Below are 21,233 nucleotides of genomic sequence, written 5' to 3' on the forward strand. Positions count from 1 at the left end.
TTTCATACTTAGTATTGTAAGAACATGTACCATAAATGTTTTTCTTAAGATGATGTCATTATCTTACAGACTCTATCTAGTATACATACTAATAAAAGTAATGGACAGGATTCAAATAGTTTTCGTTTCAATATTAAAGGATTTGGTGACGAGCATGTATATGAGAATCCTGCTCTGTTATCCTTTGGAGTTCTCTTTTTCCGATATCACAATAAAATGGTAGAGAGGATAACGCGCCAAAATGCCAATATCACATCTGCTGTAGATATTTTCTACAAAGCCCGCCAACGGGTGACTGCTTCATTACAGGTTAGATTAATCTTCATGGAAAACATAAATTCTGTAAGAAAAAAGAATTGAATAGTAAAGAAAGTTTGTTTACAATTTTGTATTATGATATTGTGAATGTCTTCTATATTTTTACATATTTTTAACATTTGGGCATTTAAAGACTGTGATAATTCAATCTCAATTGTATTTTTCTCAAAACAGAATATTATAATGTACGAGTGGCTACCCAACCTTCTTAATACGAAAGTTCCTCCCTACGAAGGATACAAGGGCAACTTAGAGCCAGGAATAACAGCAGTGTTTGATGCAGCTGCAATTCGCTACATCCTTACGCTCATACCTATGGGCATTCGAGTTCTGTAAGTATTTTTCTCCTAGTTTATCAGGTCCGTTGTTGAAAAGAACATATATGACAACACACATGTAAATTGATTTCTAGATACTTGTAATGAAAGAAAAGATCAACATTTCTATGAAATGTTTATCAATTCCATTATTTATAATCAAAAAAATATTGTTGACATGATAATTTCTTGTTTACATTTGTTTGATCTTAAATCGATTCATCAACATTTGAATTTAGAGATGATAGATGTACCACGAAGAACAAAGTTCGACTGTGTACCTCTTATTTTGATTCTCAGGTAAATTTCTCTAAGGTCATGCACCAGGTCAAACTCCTATTTATTAGGTCATTTCACATGTTTCAAATATTCGAAGAAAGCTTTAAATAACATTTAAAGTTACAAAATAGTAACGTTTCCTTGGAAAATATGTAAACATAAACTTACTTGTGTTTTTGCATGTTTGAATGACTGCAGGGTGTGTTGACCAACCACGAACATGCTTTTGAAGACGTCATGCGCGGATTGCTTTTTCAAGCGGCTGAAAAAGAAGACATGAAAATAGTTCCTGATATACTAGGTAAATTAATATAGTTTGTCCTGTATAACGTTAAAGTTTATTGTCCTTTCTTTTTCCAAATTAATTTTAAAATCTTATAATGTAGTAAATTTGTTTATATAACTATACATAATAAAACCTGTTTCAATACGATTAAGTTCAACATTTAATGCACAATAGATACGAGAAGTGTAGACTTAATCTCATAACTTTCCTTTAAGGTACTCGGTAATTGTTATTTCTCTTTATTAAAAAAGATAAATACTTTGGACCTTTACACTACTCACGCCAAGATCACGTGTCCTTTACCATTATGAAAGGGCGGGATTACGGGCTTCCAGATTACAACACTGTAAGAGAAGCTGTAGGACTTCGTCCAATTAGAACATTTGAAGACATAAATCCAAATTTAGCGAGGGAAAATCTATTGGTAAAGTCTTGAATATTCGACTTTAAATTAACAATGTTCCATCAATTGAAATTGGAAATTTATCCACTAATCATAAATATACACTGTGAAAACGTCTTATAAAATGTGAGTTATTTCAATTTAGTTGTTTAATAAAACCCGTCAACTCTATGGTGATATAAGCAAACTTGACGTTTTTGTTGGTGGGATGCTGGAAACTAATGATGGACCTGGTGAACTTTTTACAACCATCATAAAGAACCAATTCTATAACATTCGCCACGGGGACTGGTTTTGGTTTGAGAATACCAAATCAAAGTAAGTTGCCATACGACAAAAGATATCTGTTAATAATATCTTTCTCACAATTTTTGTCCTGAGATAAATTTTATTGAATGCTTTAGAAATTGGAAAACTAATTTCGTTTTTCAGAATATTTACTGATGAGGAGATAGAAGAAATAAAAAATATTAAATTTTCTGACATATTGCTATCTACAAGAACCCTAGAGCATGAACATGTTCCTAAGGATGCATTTGCCCTGTATAATCGTAAGTCATTCAAACAAAACGGGGAAACTTAATCTTAAACTCTCTAGTAAGACAGGAAAGAATTGAGTTTATAGAGAGCAAAGAAAAATAAAAGGCCTCCTTGGTTGCATGAAAAATATTATAAATATCACAGTATCAGGGTGCAGTCCAGAGTATCTTAGTGTGGAACAGCTGCCTTCCTGTCCAGATCATCATGGATACAATTACTTCAAGGGGAGTGAATTGTCCTTCATCATTTTGTGGACATGCTTTGGGATAATTCCATTTAGTGAGCATAAGTTTTTCACAAATTTCTATAAAAAATAAATCGTTAGAAAGAGATGACCAAATTAAGAAGAAATTTGATTACTTAATCTTATTTATGATCTACTGAATTACATAAAACTATTATTTTGAATTTCAGTTTGCATTTTATCAGCGTACGCTGCAGCAAAATGCAGGAATTGGAAGCATGAAAAAGTTGTACGAAAAATGCAAACTAAGATCATGAAAACGGAAGGCAGAAGTAGTTTTACAGGTGTAGCATTATCTTTTTGATAATTATATTAGATCAGTATATTTGAAGTTAATTGCAAAAATTATATAAAAGTAAATTATATTCTATGAATCTTAATTATCAATGAATAAGCTTTTTTGGAAATTCTTGCTTTTCTTTAAGGAGGTGAAAGTAGTAAGTATATGGCATACGAATGGTTGGATGAGAAGGAGGATGAAAGAGCAGTTGTCATAAAAGTCAAGCCTCGATGTGAAATCGAGGTTGATAGTGTTACCGGAAGGAGATTGCGCACAATTAAGTTGTTCAACCAAGAGTCGGTTTATATGATGACATCAAGCAACAAAGGAAGAACATACACATCTATTAAAGTCCCAAAAGAATACGACCTGGTATAGTTATTCAAAGTTCTATTCTTCTATAAAGTTCTATGACAGTACACAAAATATAATAGGTCCCTGGTGTTCCTCTGTGTTATTGACAATATCCATTTGTACCGAATACATTTTTTATGAAATTGAAACTTCCGTCGTTCACACAACTTTCATTAAATTATATACAACATATTGTTTAATATCAAACAATGCATTATAAAATTTTGTTTACCCAGGGACACTTTAAGCATGTTAACTGCATCTAAAATGAGTTTATGATTTTTATTTGTGCGTGTGCATATTGCAGTTATTCTTTGTTTTTTGAAAAAGTGTTAAAATATATACGTTTATAATTCATTTGTAGGTACTGAAGTTTAACAACAGTACTAATCGTCAGCTTTTTGAAAATGAAGTGACTCGAGCACTTGAATCCAATCAAATACAATGTAACGTCGTTGAGGAACGAGCGCAATATATTCTGAAAAGCGCATTTACTCAAAAGAAAAGAAATCAAAGACTCGAGAAGTTTTTTAAAACTGTATTTTCAGAGGTACGTGATATTAACATCCTTTCACTAGTTTAGAACTTTGTCAAAATTTGTTAAATAATACAAGGATTTTCATATTAAAATACTTCTATAAGAAATACTCCAGATGCCGTGGAAAATGAATAATTATTGTCGAATCGTAAGTTCATTATAACATAATAATCTTTTTAAAATCTATTTTCAACGAATCCATTAAAAATGAATTTAATTCATTTACAATGAATCCCGGCCTTTCGGATGAGACCGTACAAACTGAGGTCCCGTGTCGCGAAAAAGATCCCTCCCTGCTCAATGGTCCTGAGTGCCGAGTATAGGGCAAAATTTGGAACTCTCCACCGGCAAGTGGTGGCATCTCCATATGAGTGAAAAATTCTCGAGAGGGACGTTAAACAAAATACAAATATTCAATCAATCTAGTTAGTTATTATTATATATACCAGTATATTTGTAAAACTTTGTAAGACTTTTATTTCTTGAAATATTCATAGCAAGCAAAAATTATCTGAGTACAGTAAAACAGGTTTTATTGCAGTTAAACAAAACATTTAAGTTGTCGATAACGGATTATTGGTGTTTTATTGAGTAACTTATTAAACTTTCGTTTGACTGGCTGACATAGAGAAACTCGCGTGGTAAAAAACTTTTTAAAAAGTTGAATTTTTTTCAGACAAGTCAATTACTTGTGTGTATATATCTAAACCATAAAACTCTAAAAAAAAAAATAAATAAATAAATAAATAAAGTTAAAAAAAAAAAAAATTACGTATCGCCTAAATGATTACTTTTTTCTCATTCAGTTCTCGCTTTGTCTATTCTGAATTTTGAACAAAAAGTTCTTTTAAAAAACACAAATGCTGCTTTACATGTACATGTGACATATGAATAACATCCAAAGATATATTTCTTGTTTTCTGAAATATCGTGGAAGAGAAACATATCAGAAATAAGTATATTAACAAATTTGACCTAACATTTGATTTTACTTGATGACATTTCGCTTGCTTTCAAATCTTGCTCGTAAATTTTGTTAGTAATGGCTGAATAGGTTTTAATCGTGCGACCATTTCATGACTGCATGAGCAAATATCCTCGGAAAAACAGAATCAGCTACTTTTCAAATTCAATTTACTGTCAATATTTTGAATTCTAATTCATCATTTATCTTCATTATCACTCTTTGGTGTGATTAATTTCACTCATCGGTAGAAGCAATCAATTATGGTTTATATTTATGATTTATACATATGAAAAAGAAAAAAATTTATTTCACGAGTGGGACAGGATTTTTTTTCACAAGTGCGAAGCACGAGTGAAAATATTTTTTTAAAAAATCCTGTCTCACGAGTGAAATAAATTCCATATTCAACTAAAAACATTGAATATCCTCTATCTAATGGTGGTTTGTAAATAAAAATATAATATTTCCATTTCTATTTTTTTTCTCTGTGATAACTCTTTGAAACTTAGGGGTAGTTTATTTCTTGATAATTCTGCCAGAATGAAAATTAGAGGTCGATAGGTCGGGAGCTAAGGAGGCCTAGTACGCATGCAATTCTCGTGCGCATCTGTCTCTCTGTCTGACGCGAAGGAGGCCAAATATGCATGTAAATCTCGTGCGGCTGCCTTTGTGTTTGACGTCGGTTGGCGAGGACTATTGAAATTGGCATGGAAGTCATCATGTGATTTAAATCTATTTATCTACATTTTTAAAGTCTAAATCTACAATTTTATTTCACAATGAAATGGAAATATAAGGAATCACTGTCTAGTTAGGAGGGTATGTCAGGGACATCAACAATAGTGGGAAACATGGGATACTTTAAGCATAACGGGCTTCGCCCGTTATGCAAATTATCCCATGTTTCCCACTATTGTTGATGCCCTGACATACCCTCCTAACTAGACAGTGATTCCTTAAATATTGCTCCGACAACGTAACCCTAAAATACTCGTCTAGCATTTGAATAGAGAATGTAAATGAATAATGGAATGTTCATTAGATAAATTGCATTCGGTGGGCGACTTTAAAAGGTTATTAATGAATCAAAAAAGTTCCTTTGTAAACAATTTTAATAGCCTGTTTCAAAAATCCCACATTTGATATTTCAGTTTTTATGTTTTATTCCTATTTGTAGGCATTTCAGATGGATTATGATCCAAATTTAGAAGATGATCAATTAGAGAGACAGCAAACAAACGAAATTCTTGAGACCGAATTAACTAAGGTGATCTGTTTACTAAGATGTATTGCTGTTCAATGAAATTCCCCATTCATGTTTATTTTTTTTTAATAAATTAACCTTTTCTATCAAATGATATTGATGTTTTGAAAAAAATATAAATGTTAATTCTTTTATATGTTTTTGAGATTTTCTATTGTTTTTCATTTGTTTGTTTGACAAGACAAAACTGTTTGCCATAAAATATTGAATAATACCTTTAAAGAAATAAAAAGAAAACAAATGTTTCTTTTTTTTGCAGGAGGAATTTGCACAAGCGTTAGCCGTGAAACCTAATTCAGAGTTTGTCGAAAACATGTTTACCATGCTAGATACAGATAGAAATGGTTATATCTCCTTCAGAGACTTTTTACACATGGTTGTTATTTTTTCTAAAGGTAGGAAAAAATTATTGTCTCGGTAAACAAAAAAGCGAAGCATAAGATGAAATTTCTACGGTTATGTTCTATAGAAAATGAAGCTTTAAAACGCAGCTATGCAAAATTGTAAAACTAATAGGCTAAAATTAGGTCATTTCAATGAAAAACAAAGCCGCTTTGAAATCCTGATTTTCTTTTTGTTTTTCACTGCAGGCTCTTGCCAAGAAAAATTACAAACAATATTTGGTATGTTTGACGTAGAAGGAAGGGGTATTCTACAAAAAGCAGATCTAACACGAATGTTCAGGTACATTGTTAATCAACCTTTTATAATTAATTATAAACCATTTCATGGACTCGTTTCATTCTTAAAGTAATAGAATTCTTATATTCTATACACGGCTAAATTACAAAATACTCACCCAGGCATAAATCGTCTTCCGTCTTCGCTCTGTAAAAAATAGTTTTAATAAAAGTCATTTGACTGATATTAATTCATGAAAACAAATTTTAAATTTTTATGATTTTGTTTTTTAGTTCTTTACTAGACATGGCAAACAGTAACCTCACCAAAGACTCCGTCAAAACGTTGATTGAGTCTATCTGCAGAGAACACGGGTTAGAAGAACACACTGAAATAAATTTTGAAAACTTCTGTCAGATCCTTTCGCCACAGATGGATAAATTGTGGAATGCTGGGTTAGATTGGAAAGGTGTGTCTTCTTGTATTCTATGAAAAAAAAGAGTATTAAATAATTACTGAAATAATAATTATACAAGTAATTGCAAAATATACACACTAGATTTAGGGGTTTCTGATAAACAAAGTTAAAAATGCATCTTTTAATCAATATGCACTATCAAAGATTTCATTTCATATTTATTTGAATAGGAAGACGAAAATGCTTACCTAATAACAATGAGAAGAAGAGAGGGTAATTATTTTTCATTCCTATTGTCCCTTTATTAAATCGCATGAATATTATTCAATTGTAAATGTCACAAAAGTCTAATCTTAACAGCTATTTAAAATAATCAAAGTATGACAGCGTGTACTTACACAAAAATATGACAGACAAAAAAACCAACTATTTCTTGACAAGACACTGTCCTTCTTCTTTAACATACTAGTATACATCCCGTATCTCCTCTGCAGATCAGAAAATGGTCGTCGTCGTCCATCTGCCTCGCATGATATCATTAAAAGAAAGGGAAGTCTGGCCTCATTATCTCAGGCAACAGATGAAGACGGCAATCGAACACCAACCGATTCTCGTAGAAGTTCAGATGTTCGTACCAGGTTTATCGCCATCAGAGAAGAATACCATCCGGCCAAGGCAAAATTGAAGACTTTCACGCACTTCATAGAAAACAACAGACAACACATCTTCTTTCTCGTCATCTTTTTCGGGGCAACTTTTGCACTTTTTGCAGAGAGATTCTACCGTATGTTTTTCATTAAAAGTTTTGGGGGTCCATTTTTAATTCTTTTACATAAAGTCAAAAGAAATCAATTGTTGATCTTGTTGAACCTAAACAAGTAAAATATTTGTATGAAAGCATTCACAAGGATGCCATAATTTTGAATTTAAAATGACCATATTATTATCTAAACAAAATTTGTTTCAAATTTAATTATTGGCTATCAAAACGAAAAAAAAGTAAATTTAATAATCCTAAAAATGAAATTTATATAGATATAAGGAAAAACCTGAATTTGGATAACTTAAATTACTTACTCTGTGCATCTTTCATTACATAATCATATCTTCCTTTTTTCTCAGACTATACGGTAGAACGGGAGCACAGCGGACTGCGCATGATCATGAGCTACGGCATCTCAATTACACGTGGTGCAGCGGCGGCAATGTCTTTCACATTCTCTATTCTATTACTGACAATGTGCCGCAACCTTATCACTTGGCTACGAGGGACCTTCCTAAATCTGTATGTCCCGTTTGATTCCCATGTTGCCTTCCACAAAGTGGTTGCTTGGACTGCTTTATTCTTTACATGTAAGCTTTTGAGTTCTGAAAAAAAAATGCAAAACAAACTTAATCCAGTAATTAAACAGAAGTTTCATATGATTAATTAAATATCATTTTTTTAACTACACTTTGTCCTTTTTAGGTCTACATATCATTGGTTACGGATTCAATTTTTATCATCTAGCAACTCAACCAACATCACACCTATGCATCTTTGATTCAATAGTACTTAGGTAAAAATAACATATGTATACCTTCCAGGTCTATATCTATTATTGTATTAATATATCTTAAGGTAAGTCACTCGTCAGCTTTTTAGAAAAGTTCACGCAGAAGCTTTTACTTCAAAACTACTTATTAAAATTCAATTTTTATAACATATTTAAATTCAACAATGAAAATTTTTTAACATTCAATGAAAAAACTGCCCAAAAATCTACAAAGAAGCAAGATTTATGAGGGACTATTTCTTTTGGTGGAAGGATATTTAGCAGAAATTCTGCAAATCTGCACATTTATAAAATTTAATGTAATGGAAATTTAACCTCACATACTTTTACTCGGAGAATATTTTCCGTTTTGATATTGCTAAAAATATTTAATATAGGTCTTAATTTATATTTTTAGACTAAGTTTTACACCTTGCCTCAACAAACTTTTCCAAAAAATGAAAATATATTAAAGAAGTCAAGATCAAATTTACACCATTTTTTGCCTGAAAATCACATATTTTGACAAATATTTCAAAATTAACATCACTGACCCCACCTTTTTCTTTCATTATTTTAAACTACTCGATACTTGTGACTGATCAGCACTTAAATCGTAAAACGTTTGATATAAGAAAATTTTTTATTGCCTATTAAGTTTTTTAATACCCCAAATATGTTATTTTTTAGTGCAAAAAGGTCACACAATAATTTACGCGCATTAATTTGCAAGATTTGTTTAATGATAAATATTATTCAAACTATTTTACGTAAAATAAGATTATATTTATTGCCATGCTTACATCTGATCAAATATAATAAGGGTTAAAGTAATTAACCAAAGAGATGAAATTAAGTGCAAAAAGGTCAACTTAAATGTACCGTAGATCAGTAGGATGCACACTGACCCCCTATTTTCTTTGCGATTTTGAGTTACACTTTATGAGTACTTATCTAAAATATACTTCTCAAAAAATCCTTGATTTAACAAATTTCAGGAGTGACTTACCTTAACTGTATTTCTCGTAAAGCTTTTTTTCAACAAAAAATAGCATGTACATAAAGACTAATACTTTTCACTTTTTTCAGATCTGAGTTTCAACCTACTTTTAACTTTTGGTTTTTCGGGAATATGACAGGTCTGTCCTTGGCTTCCTTTTTTTAAAAAAAATAGAAGAGCTTAGCCTATCTGCTTGTCTGCATTTTTCAAAATGCTACTTTTGCTTCTAGTTAATTTCAATAACAGTAAACACGTAGACAACACTAAGATACATAAATCATTCAATTAGTTTGCCATTAGATTTCGACAAAGATGCCATTAATACTAAAATAAAAAAAATTTGATATTCTTGCAAAACTTTTCTCCTTCTGCATTATTTTCTCATCAATAATACAAATTAATATTCTAGGTTTTACTGGCGTGCTTTTAGTTATATGTATCTGCATAATCTACGTATATGCCACCCAAACGGCGAGACGTCTGATTTTCAACGGCTTTTGGTTGACCCACAAACTAATTGTGGTTATGTATATATTAACCATTTTACATGGGGCTTCTACCATCGTCCAAAAACCAATGTTCTTTGCTTACTTCATTGGACCAGCCATTCTCTTCACCATAGACAAAATGATAAGCATGAGCCGAAAGAAAACCGAATTGGCTGTGATCAGAGCAGAAAAGTTACCTTCAGGTACATATCTTAATTTCTAAAACGAGAGAAAGTGATGGGTGTCATCATATCTAGGCCTAACGAAGTTCTTTGTTGTGGTAAAAAAATTGCAACAATAATTTAGGAAAATGTCAAGATGAATAAGATGCAGCACACATGCAGGAAATACACTTCTCTTTGTTCATTTATCATAAGTGTAAACAATATACTGAGTAGGTGTTTTTTTTATTATTGACGACAGTGAAACTTTTTGCTAGTGTTTTACGACGAGAAAGTATGTAAATTGTCATATTTTAATACTTAAACGACAATTATTTTGTTTCGTATTACCTAATAAAATGCAAATCAAAACTTTAAAAAAAAATGTGCAAAAGATTTCTTAGAAGCCGAATGATTTTTATCTAAACTTAATTACGTAAGTTATAATCATTACCAATGAATCAATCTTTCACTTTAACTAATTACTTTCTTCTTTAAAAAATTATTCAGGTTTATACAGAAATAAATGTGCATTGTCCAAAAAAAAGAAGAAGCAAGGTTCTGTTACAACTTATGGCATTGAATATTCAGTGGCTCAAAATTTAACAAACAAAAAAAAAGGAAATTGGGGAAATTGTATTCAAAACACGAGTTCCATTAGATTTTATTAAATTGACCTTCAACAGCACGAAGGAAAGTTTTTCCCAGAAATAATTAGCAGTTTGCATCTTGCGGGTTATGTAAGAATATTCAAAAATATGTCGGATGTATAATTGAGGCAAATTTTATTGTTATACTATGTATTACAGAAGTTTAACATGACTTGCATTTTATTGTGTCCAAAGACGAAACTGCATTCAAAATTATTAGGTTAGTTAATTTGCATGTTATATCATAAACCTTTTTTAATAAGCAGCTAACATAATATACATTTATTGACTGGGTTCTCGGGTAATATGCCTTTTGTCGGACCCAAGAGATCTTTAGGCCGAAGACAAACAGTTTGGTTCGAGGGGTCGACAGAACGCATTTTGTCCGAGAACACTGAGTCAATAAAAGTTTTGGTATACAATGTACCTTTATTATTTATTCCATTTTATTTCTTCTGACACACATGTATGTCGAATACCAACTAGTGCAAATGAGATTTAGCTGACCCCGCCCATTATGTGACGTAAGCGGTCCAACATCTCATCAAGAAGTCCAACATCTCATTCCCCGGTCAAACATCGAATCTTTATATGACCAAGTTAAACATTCGAAATGTTGCTTTTATTAGTATTGATTTATATAGACACATTTTTTTAAGTATAACAAATTATTTTCATTGGCTGTTTAAATAATAAGAAACACCTACGAAGATATAATCCATTGAAATATATTACTGGTTTCTTGTTTTAGACATAACCCACATCGAGTTCAAGAGACCCGCAAATTTTGACTATCAATCTGGACAATGGGTTCGAATCGCCTGCCTGACTCACGGAGCGAACGAATACCATCCGTTCACATTGACGTCTGCTCCACATGAAGACACACTGTCACTCCACATCCGGGCACTTGGTCCCTGGACATGGAACATCCGCCAGGAGTTCGATCCCGAGAATCACAGAGACGGTTCTTATCCTCATGTAAGCCTATCAATTATACTGTTAAGTTTATCCTGTATTACTTTTCATGGAATATATACAAGTTTTACACATTTTGCAAGATATTTGGTGTAAAATGCAGAGCACTAAAACTGACCCGCCTTAGATATAGAACTTTCTTTTTGAATTCATAGGATTTTTGTGAATATATATAAACATTGTAAGGAGCCTTTTCTATCATTTGTCATCACTTGAACTGTAGATATACTTAGATGGGCCGTATGGTGCCGGACAACAGGATTGGTACCAATACGAAGTGTCTGTTCTGGTTGGGGCAGGAATTGGGGTAACACCCTATGCCTCCATACTTAAAGACTTCGTTCACATGGCCTCCATCAAAAACATGTTTAAAATGAAATGCCAGAAGGTAATTTATCAAAAAAATATAATTTTGTACAACTTCAATAACGTGTAGCTTCAAAACTTATCAGAAATATTTTATAGAGATTATGCCTATTCAATATTGCTCTTTAGTTGTACTTTATTTGGGTGACTGGAAGTCAGCGTCACTTTGAATGGTTATTGGACATCATTAGGGAAGTAGAAGATGTTGACGAGAAAGGCCTAGTATCTGTGGACATTTTCATCACACAATTCTTCCAACAATTCGACATGAGAACAGCTATGCTGGTATGTGCCTGGTTCAGAAGCAATGATTGAACCAATTCAACACAACAACCCGAGTTTCTTCTGTATTTGGGAGAATATCTCAAATACTTAGATGGAAGTCAGTCGGACTGCTATTAGATAAAGACAAGACGCAAAAGAATTTTAAGTCTGAATATAGACTAGTATTTGCAATTTAAACATCATTATTAAGATGTAATTATTCAAAGCAACTATATAAAACAGCAAGATAACTTGTCAAAAGTTGCATTTGATTTTGTCGTAGACAATTTTAGTAAAGTTATTGCTACCACTATAAAACTAATTTTTGCCTATTTTAGTATATATGTGAGGAGCATTTCCAAAAGCTCTCTGGTGGACGCAGTGTTTTCACCGGACTTAAAGCAAACACCCACTTCGGAAGACCTCAGCTCAATAGTATGTTTAATGCTGTGCATAGAGCTCATCCGACGGTAAGAACATTATACTTTACATTGTCACAATTGCCTGCGAAATGTAAACGATAATTATTTTAGCGTGAAGAATCTAATTATGTACTCTTGCATAACAAGATTTTAATTAACTCTAAATCCATCTACAGACGTCATCGATTTGCCAAACCATTTAAGGTTATTTTTAATCTGTTTTGGGGCTTGTCTTCTTTACAGGTGAAAAAGATTGGTGTGTTCAGTTGTGGACCACCAGGAATAACAAAGAGCGTAGAGCGGGGTTGTATTGAGGCCAGCAATAGTACAAGAGCGCTGTTCGAACACCACTTTGAAAACTTTTAATCTCAAAATTTTGCCAGTTTAATAACTATATATTGTACGAGAGTTTTTCTCTTTAGCTTAAAAGTAGTTTGATGATTTATTTTATGAATTTGTACCTAGTCATTAATGCTGTATACAATTAGTTTTCGCCCAATTTTTTTTTTTCAGTAATTATGAAGTCATTGTATATTTTTTCACCTTTTTATTAGAATATCCAAAGAACTGGTGCAATCTGGCAAGCATGTCATGCATATTGTTAGTTAAAGTAGTGCCATATATATTTTATCGAAGTGCCAAATCTGAAAATATTTAACAAAACTGATGATACGTAGTTTTTCGAGCATTTATTAAACTTTTTTCTCAAATTAAAGAAGTACACTGTACTTCAACAAAATTTGAATATGATTTTTTTATTACTAAGTAAACACATTAAATAATCTTTTAAAATGCAATGCAACTGACTTGTTCACAGTTGTTAAAAAATACATGTATGTATATGTGCGTACATGTGCATTTGGGGGTTACATTAGGTCATTAATTTTGGTCAATTGCATAAAACATTTTTAGCTCAATTGAGCCGAAGGCTCAAGTGAGCTTTTCTGATCAAAATGTGTCCGTCGTCTGTCGTTGTCGTTGGCGTTGTTGGCGTTGTCGTTGTCGTAAACTTTTCACATTTTCATCTTCTTCTCAAGAACCACTGGGCCAATTTCAACCAAACTTGGCACAAAGTATCCCTGGGTAAAGGGGATTCAAGATTGTTCAAATGAAGGGCCACGCCCTCTTCCAAGGGGAGATAATTATGAATTAGTGAAAAATTAATAGCATTTTTAAAAAATCTTCTTCTCAAGAACCACTGGGCCAGGAAAGATGAAACTCATGTGGAATCATCCTCAGGTAGTGTAGATTCAAGTTTGTTCAAATCATGACCCCTGGGGCTAGGGTGGGGCCAAAATGGCCGACCAAAGTTTTACATAGGTATATATAGGAAAAATCTTTTAAAAATCTTCTTCTCAAGAACCACTGGAATTGGAAAAATGAAACTCATGTGGAATCATCCTCAGGTAGTGTAGATTCAAGTTTGTTCAAATCATGACCCCCCGGGACTAGGGTGGGGCCAAAATGGCCAACCAAAGTTTTACATAGGAATATATAAGAAAAATCTTTTAAAAATCTTCTTCTTAAGAATCATTGAGAAAGGAAATATGAAACTTAAATGAAATTATCCTCAGGTAGTGTAGATTCAAGTTTGTTCAAATCATGACCCCTGGGGCTAGGGTGGGGCCAAAATGGCCAACCAAAGTTTTACATAGGAATATATAAGAAAATTTTTTTAAAAATCTTCTTCTCAAGAACCACTATGCCAGAAAAGATGAAACTCATGTGGAATCATCCTCAGGTATTGTAGATTCAAGTTTGTTTAAATCATGACCCCCGGGGCTAGGATGGGGCCAAAATGGCTGACCAAAGTTTTACATAGGAATATATAGGAAAAACTTTAAAAATCTTCTTCTCAAGAACCTTTGGGCCAGGAAAGACGAAACTTATGTGGAATCATCCTCAGTTTGTGAAGATTCAAGCTTGTTCAAATCATGACCTCTGGGGCTAGTTTTGGGCCCAAAATGGCTGACCAAAGTTGTACATAAGGATATATAGGGAAACCTTTCAAAATCTTCTTTTCAAGTACTTCAAAGCCATGATTAGTGATATTTTTCTATTTATATGGAATCATCCTCAGGTAGTGTAGATTGTACATTGTTCAAATCATGACACCCAGGAGGGTTAAAATTCAAGCCCCCCCCCCCCCAGTAAACTTTCAGTTTTTATCTGATATGTGCTTTTTCCTAGTAGATGTGCTCAGGTGAGCGATGTGGCCCTTGGGCCTCTTGTTTTAACTTAAAATGTATCCCCAAATGCATTAAAAGAAACATTTTGCCATACCTGTGTAAAAATGCTTTAAATTCTGAATGATTATTTATAATGACTGTAGTAAAAATTTATTGGGAATTATTTATGTATTCGCACTTATATATTGTCTTTCACTTTTTTCTGCATTTATTATTATTTTAGTGTTTACATGTAAACATATGTAAAAATATGATTAAGTTCAATTATTACATCAAATAAATGGTTATTTTCATTATGTGATGGAATATTATTTTTACTCAAATCACTACCTTTTAGGGATGTCAACGAGTACCCGGTTAACCGGGTACTCGATCGAACGTCCGAGTATCGAATACTAAAATCGGTACTCGGTTACTCGGATGTATATTTTTAAATATTTCTAAGCTTATTTATTAATGCATTAAAACATCGGTTTTAAAACGTAAAATATTCATTGCACTTGTACATACAGTAATTAGGGTTTCCTATGCCTCAGAGCTCTAAATGACCGTTATCGCCTGTGGCAGTGTTTATACAGTAATTATCGTGACGAAACACCTGATGTACCTACCTGGGCTTTTCTCACCTTCGACTGTCGTCTTCCCTTATATTTAGTTTGCTTTAATTATTTGTTTTCATTGAACATCGTTTAAGGTCCATTATATTTAAACAAATTAAATAATTTTGTCAATTCTCCAAGAAGCCGTAAATTCTCGGGAAAGAGACAGACGATATTGCACGTGCGATTGTTGATTTGGATGCATTTGATTACATGCCAATTAATGCAAATGCTTTAAAAATCTTATGTCCATCGTTGCTCTAAACTACAACATACCGTATCGTAATTCTATGAAATCTATGATCAAAAAGTGTTCGAAGATCGATCGTATAAATCCGCTCTGTTATAGGATAACTTGATCAAGTTTATACCGTACATATAGCTCAGACAACTTATCACTTAGACATCAAACGCACCAAAGAGTTACATTACAATTACGGACAGGTTATTTTTTAAACAAAAACACTGTGAACCATTTCTGATTTTATTTCTCGTATTTATCTGATAAATAAATTGAACTTTAAAAAATGTTAGATTAAATTTCGTCCGTTACAAAGTGGTCATAATTGTTACAACGCATTTGCAGGTAACCTCCCATCGGTTTTATTTCTACAAGAGTTTACAATGTTTTACAGTTATCAATTAACTTGTTCATATTTATTTACACTTTTACCGAGTACCCGGGTACTCGATCGGAAAAACGTCCGAGTAACCGAGTATCAAAAATTGACCGATTTGACATCCCTACTACCTTTCATTAAAAAATATCGCCCTTGCATATAAATAAATGCAAGCATAACAATCATAATCAAAGCATCAATAAATTGCCGTGTTACAGTATCTAAATCTTATGTATACAAACTTTAAACAGAACAATTTTATGTTCATCTCATTGCAAATTCGAACCAACATGTTTTCACTTGTAAATTACTACTAAAATTTGTCTACAATATCATTCAAATTTCCCTTCAATGCAAAATATATTACCGTGTAAATGGAACATTTAAGCAAATTGCAAATTTGGCTATTTTTCCTAAAAAGTGGCAACGAGTGTACTACGTTCTACATGTATTTTAATGAGAAGTAATAAAATAGCGATTCTATGATACATAGAAAGATAAGGGTAATAAACTATATGTAGATGAATTGTTAGCGATTATCTATTTCAGTGATTTCAACCTCGCTAAAAATTGAATCCTCGCTAAAAAATTCAAATAAATTCATTTCAATTTCTGCCTACAACATTTCGTTTGGAAGAATTCGTTTCGGGAGAATTTACAGTAGATTTGAAACAACAATCAGTACATGTACGTCATATTAATCCGTTTTATTTTGGTACCAAAGATTAGTAACTCCTAGATACTTAAATATTGCTGAATATGCAAAATTTTAGACGTCATATTTGGTCCTCTATGATTATTGAAACTACCTTGTTTTCAAGGACTTCGAAAGCATTCACCACCCATATGATCAAAAAACACATATCTTTTTTTTTCTTTTGATTAATGTTAATTTTCACTCCTGACGACTGCACGTGTCAAATTTTTATTGCGTGTCATCTCAGATTTATGACAACTTAATTTCTTTCTATTGACGAACAGAGATGAAGATGCATCAAAGTTCGATAACCTTAGTTATCGTTGTCTGTTTCAACGTGTTTCAGTTTAGACTTCCGTGTACTTAGGTCCCAAACATTAAATCTTCAGTGCACAATGCTTTCCGCGATTTTTGGCAAAATTTTGATTCCAAATTGCGAACCTACTCATTGGGCTGAAGGGGTTTGGTTGTTAAGAAGAAGATTTAAAGATACCACACCACCCATTTTCAATTTCTCCAATTGAAAATGGACGTTGCCCTTCACAGAAACCAATAATTTGTATCTTCTTTACGCAGTATGCTTTGTGGAGAATTTGATTAAATTTAGCAAGTGGTTTCTGGGGTAGAAGTATAAAATGTGTATAGTTAATAATTGACGGACAGTTACTGAATACTCTTCGATTAGAAAAGGTAAAATAACATCTTTTGAAAAAGACTGCTAGATGTAACAGAAAAAAGCTTTCCCATTTTTGATCTCTTAATTTTATTAAAGAGAGAAATAAGTGCATGGACACGTTTCCAGAAATAAGTATAAAAGTTATTGAAAAGGTCAACCAGCAACTAAATTGTACTTTATAATCTTTCTGAAATTTGTCATTGATTTCTTTTCCTTCAACTTACCAATCATAAAATTGTGTTTTGGGTGTGGGTAAACCTCTCATGTCCTATGGGTAAACAAGCTTGCGCGAACTAATTTAATTACAATTTTCAAGTCTGTCTCCTCAATTACTGTCAATAAATCCGAATTCCAATTCATCATCTGCTTCATTACCACTGTTAATGATGTGATAAATAAGATTCATATGCCGGGGCAGACTGATAATATCTTGGTATAAATTTGATGTATGTTTGTTAACAAGAAATGGGTAATAAATATAAAGTCTGGAATTCTTGTCTACGAAGCAAGAAAAAAAAAGGCAATTCAGCAAATACGCCTGTGTGAAGTTTTACACAAAATATTGTCAAATATTGTTTACACATTGTAACCTTAAAATACTTTTAAAACATTTTAAACTTGTGATTTTTTTTACCAGCTCATTTCAAAAAATTTCAGTAATTTCTTACTGTTGGCATTTCTGCGAAAGCCCATTAAGCTCTGAGATTTTCGTAGGTAGAATAAAAATCTCGCCTTATAAGGCAAAAATACTGAATAAAGTTGAATGTTATAAACTTTCTATTTTACTCATCTTGTACTGTAGGTAGGGCTATATAGTTACTGTTAAAATAAAATCAAGGTCAAAATTTTGATTTTATGTTCTCCCTTTTTTTCAAAATATGAAATTAATGTTATCTTACAACAAGAATTGAATTGGTAAAAACACTTTATTGATTTCTTCTTCGAATACACGAAAAACAACAGGAGAAAAATCTTCGGAAGATGTTGGACTGAAAAGAAAAAAATACTTAAAAAGAATTCGTACAAAAACCTCTAATGAGAAAAAGCAAACTCACGGTTTTATTACAATTTAATTTAAATCAGGATTATTAGATACGCAGAGTGTATATGGCGCGGATCTAAGAAGTCTGATTTTGGATTTTTTTTAAAAGTGTAAGTAACTATCTAGAATCTCACCTTGCGTTTGTTTGACCGATTCTTGTCGGACTGATACATCACAGCAGCTGAGAAAGCCGAGTGAATGGAAATAAGGGACATTTGTTTGATCTGTAAAGGAAGTATGCACTTTAAATAAAGTATTCAATGCAAATCAATAATCGTGAGTTATATAAAATTGACAATGATTTCATATTTACCTCATTTTCAAATAGTTCTTTGGCAAGTGCCTTTTTCACACTTATTTCAGAAAGTTGTTTTGCCTGAAACATCAGATAGCACTGAGAAGCATAGAACATTTTTTAAGCGGAAGGGTTTTTTTCGAGGGGGAGGGGGGTGACTCAGTCAGAAATAATTGAAAAAAACCTTCTAAACATATTTACACACAAACATTAATACATTTATGTACATACACAAACAATTAAAAGATCTATTCCTTATAGGGAAGTGAAGTGGGGACTTTTATTTTAAAAATTAACAAGAAGAGATCACTTTTAGTGAATGTGATATAGTCCCAAAACTATTCTTATCTGAAAAAGTGAAGAGACAACCCTGTGCGCCTCTGGTATATGCCAAGGCTTGAAGCTCTTTTCGACAAATAATAAGAATGGGTCAATCAATCTTAATTGAAAGTGAAATTTTGCATCCTCAGACTACTCTTTAAAAAGTGTAAAGAACTTTGTAGGATACCCCCTCCCCCGAAACTAAGTCATGTATTTAGTTTCTTTCATACATGTAGGTTGCACACTTAAGAGATTTGTTTACCTGTTGAGTCAAGGCTATCTCTCTAGGCAAGCTACACATGCTTGACACCGTCTGTTGTGAAAAAAAAGTTCGTGAACAAACAATTTATTAGTAAATTGTATATCAATCCTCAAAACCGTGACAAATTTAATTAATAATCCTACCTCCTCGTCAAGTTCTTCCGGACCTTCGTCTTCATCATCGGAATCATCGTGCTCGACCATCATGATCATCATTGATGCCTTATTCCCCTAAATGACAACCATTCTTTTTTGTACAAACACAATTAAACATTTTTTTTAAAATTTTAAACTTTTATTATTTCACATCCTTTTCAAAATAAAAGATATATTGATAAATTAAATAATTATAATTATATATATAATTTTTTTTTATGAAGTTTTGTTTTTGACTATTTGAACCAAATACAATGTTCAATTTATTTTTTTTTTAGATTAATACATACCAGTCGCTTCCTATGAAAAGAAAGACTTTCAATTTCGTTTTCTTCATTCTGCTATAAAACAAAAAATATTTTTAAGTCGGGTAATATATTTACGCGCATTGTTTAATTAATTTACATGTATATTCATGTAAAACACATGCTCTAGCTTATATAAAATCTTCTATCATCACAAACTAACGACATAAATGTATAATAAACCATGTACATGTATATATTTCTTCTCTCAAAATTCGCATTTTTTGAAAAAGTATCAGAAATAGATAACCTTCACCTCCCATTCCCTGCCCCATGAAACCTAAAATCAAAATACTATAAATTGATTTTACAACTTCGAACTTGTGTCAGAAAACTCTCTGGTAAAATGATAGAGACACTGGAGGAAATGTGCATTTTAATAGCGAGATTGAAATTTTAAGTTTGCTATTTTTCAATACGTCTGAAAAAAAAGGTCATCTTCCTACCCAAGGGTTTCTGATATGCTACTTCAAACTTTAACACACGTATCAGAAAGTATTCGTGTATTTAAAAAATAAATCCATGAAAATTCAATACAATGATAAAAGTGAAGCAGGGGTGGGGGATACGCTAAATTGTTCAAGAAATTGGCGGTAGGGTTGTGTTACATTTTCATAAAATAGAAGCAAGACCAAAATGAAAAGATGTGAAACGGTGGTGGGGGTGGCTATATATGAGTAAACAAAGAATGTAAATGGTTACACAAGTCAAACAATCGATTTCAAAAATTCAGTAAAAATACCATACCTCGTTGTTCAATTGGTGAAACATCTGCAACGATGGACTCGCGCTCTGATCCATCTTAAACTATAAAATTTGTAAAGAAAGAGAGTAGAAAAAAGAAAGGCAAATAAAAAAATTATGGAAGTTTTAATATATTACATGGTATTTCTATGACCTAGAAAATCGAGTAAAACCCCAAAAACTTGAAACGTTAGTAATTTATATCCTCGTTTTCATTGAATAAAAGTGTTTGGAAACAAAGTCTTCAGAATGTTTTGGAAAACAAAAATGACAGAACTGATAATTAATACGTGTATGAATTTATTGTTTACAATTTCAAACAAGTAATGCAAAATGTGCCTGCTTATGCCAACAATTTAAATTTTTACTTACTATACTCCAAAGATGACCACTACTTCGTAGAGCAAATATTGCAGCCAAAAATCAGAAATCTGAACTTTGGAAAAGGCTTCTCAAATCTGCCAATTAAACATAAGTAGAATGAAGTACATTTTCTATGATTAGTAACTTTACCGCTAATGTTTTAGTTTTAGCAGCAATTATAATTATTTTTCTTACCACAATTTTTGCGATCGGAGATCAAGAAAGCGCAGTCTCTATTATGACGTCACGGCTTAGTGACGTGTCATGTGACC

The 21,233-nt window shown here is 32.2% G+C and overlaps 3 protein-coding genes across 11 annotated transcripts in view; 2 read left to right on the top strand and 1 right to left on the bottom strand.

Annotated features, from left to right (window-relative positions):
- Nucleotides 1-13,597, top strand: part of LOC134235479 (dual oxidase-like) — a 29,427-nt gene extending 15,830 nt beyond the window's left edge. For both annotated transcript variants that reach the window (XM_062717607.1, XM_062717608.1), the window contains 26 exons: nucleotides 140-309; nucleotides 493-650; nucleotides 875-935; nucleotides 1,113-1,215; nucleotides 1,452-1,624; nucleotides 1,749-1,921; nucleotides 2,036-2,154; nucleotides 2,288-2,422; nucleotides 2,558-2,671; nucleotides 2,813-3,039; nucleotides 3,386-3,571; nucleotides 5,704-5,793; nucleotides 6,050-6,185; nucleotides 6,381-6,474; nucleotides 6,705-6,880; nucleotides 7,060-7,102; nucleotides 7,324-7,613; nucleotides 7,952-8,182; nucleotides 8,298-8,388; nucleotides 9,454-9,503; nucleotides 9,774-10,055; nucleotides 11,415-11,644; nucleotides 11,865-12,029; nucleotides 12,137-12,292; nucleotides 12,610-12,741; nucleotides 12,937-13,597. In XM_062717607.1, the coding sequence (XP_062573591.1) occupies nucleotides 140-309; nucleotides 493-650; nucleotides 875-935; nucleotides 1,113-1,215; nucleotides 1,452-1,624; nucleotides 1,749-1,921; nucleotides 2,036-2,154; nucleotides 2,288-2,422; nucleotides 2,558-2,671; nucleotides 2,813-3,039; nucleotides 3,386-3,571; nucleotides 5,704-5,793; nucleotides 6,050-6,185; nucleotides 6,381-6,474; nucleotides 6,705-6,880; nucleotides 7,060-7,102; nucleotides 7,324-7,613; nucleotides 7,952-8,182; nucleotides 8,298-8,388; nucleotides 9,454-9,503; nucleotides 9,774-10,055; nucleotides 11,415-11,644; nucleotides 11,865-12,029; nucleotides 12,137-12,292; nucleotides 12,610-12,741; nucleotides 12,937-13,059 (3,908 nt within the window). In that variant the 3' untranslated portion in view covers nucleotides 13,060-13,597. The remainder of the gene's footprint in view (nucleotides 1-139; nucleotides 310-492; nucleotides 651-874; nucleotides 936-1,112; nucleotides 1,216-1,451; nucleotides 1,625-1,748; nucleotides 1,922-2,035; nucleotides 2,155-2,287; nucleotides 2,423-2,557; nucleotides 2,672-2,812; nucleotides 3,040-3,385; nucleotides 3,572-5,703; nucleotides 5,794-6,049; nucleotides 6,186-6,380; nucleotides 6,475-6,704; nucleotides 6,881-7,059; nucleotides 7,103-7,323; nucleotides 7,614-7,951; nucleotides 8,183-8,297; nucleotides 8,389-9,453; nucleotides 9,504-9,773; nucleotides 10,056-11,414; nucleotides 11,645-11,864; nucleotides 12,030-12,136; nucleotides 12,293-12,609; nucleotides 12,742-12,936) is intronic.
- Nucleotides 1-21,233, top strand: part of LOC134235486 (uncharacterized) — a 137,968-nt gene that overhangs the window by 52,179 nt on the left and 64,556 nt on the right. The window lies entirely within an intron of this gene.
- On the bottom strand, nucleotides 18,382-21,185 carry LOC134235495 (uncharacterized). 5 transcript variants are annotated; one of them, XM_062717628.1, is made up of 9 exons: nucleotides 21,157-21,185; nucleotides 20,971-21,056; nucleotides 20,602-20,655; nucleotides 19,840-19,890; nucleotides 19,538-19,624; nucleotides 19,395-19,445; nucleotides 18,830-18,892; nucleotides 18,651-18,740; nucleotides 18,382-18,463 (listed from the first exon to the last, which is right to left on the bottom strand). In XM_062717628.1, the coding sequence occupies exons 3-9, from the start codon at nucleotides 20,653-20,655 to the stop codon at nucleotides 18,401-18,403; spliced, it is 459 nt and encodes a 152-aa protein (XP_062573612.1). In that variant the 5' UTR covers nucleotides 20,971-21,056; nucleotides 21,157-21,185; the 3' UTR covers nucleotides 18,382-18,400. The 5 variants fall into 5 exon arrangements, with proteins under 5 accessions (XP_062573612.1, XP_062573613.1, XP_062573610.1 ...); XM_062717629.1 differs by having other exon boundaries at nucleotides 19,840-19,887; nucleotides 20,602-20,661; XM_062717626.1 differs by having other exon boundaries at nucleotides 20,602-20,661.

This window comes from Saccostrea cucullata, unplaced genomic scaffold (assembly GCF_032062105.1).
Source record: "Saccostrea cucullata isolate Sc308-1 unplaced genomic scaffold, CSIRO_AGI_Scuc_v1 ctg662, whole genome shotgun sequence".
Classification (NCBI taxonomy): Eukaryota; Metazoa; Mollusca; class Bivalvia; order Ostreida; family Ostreidae; genus Saccostrea; species Saccostrea cuccullata.

What these genes read in the sequence shown, in the direction of transcription:
- LOC134235495 (XM_062717628.1), bottom strand. Translation starts at nt 20,655, where the DNA reads ATGGATCAGAGCGCGAGTCCATCGTTGCAGATGTTTCACCAATTGAAC. An exon ending in CTTTTCATAGGAAGCGACTG is followed by an intron (nt 19,625 to 19,839) that starts GTATGTATTAAT and finishes GTTGTCATTTAG; the next exon opens with GGGAATAAGGCATCAATGAT. An exon ending in AGATAGCCTTGACTCAACAG is followed by an intron (nt 18,893 to 19,394) that starts GTAAACAAATCT and finishes CTGATGTTTCAG; the next exon opens with GCAAAACAACTTTCTGAAAT.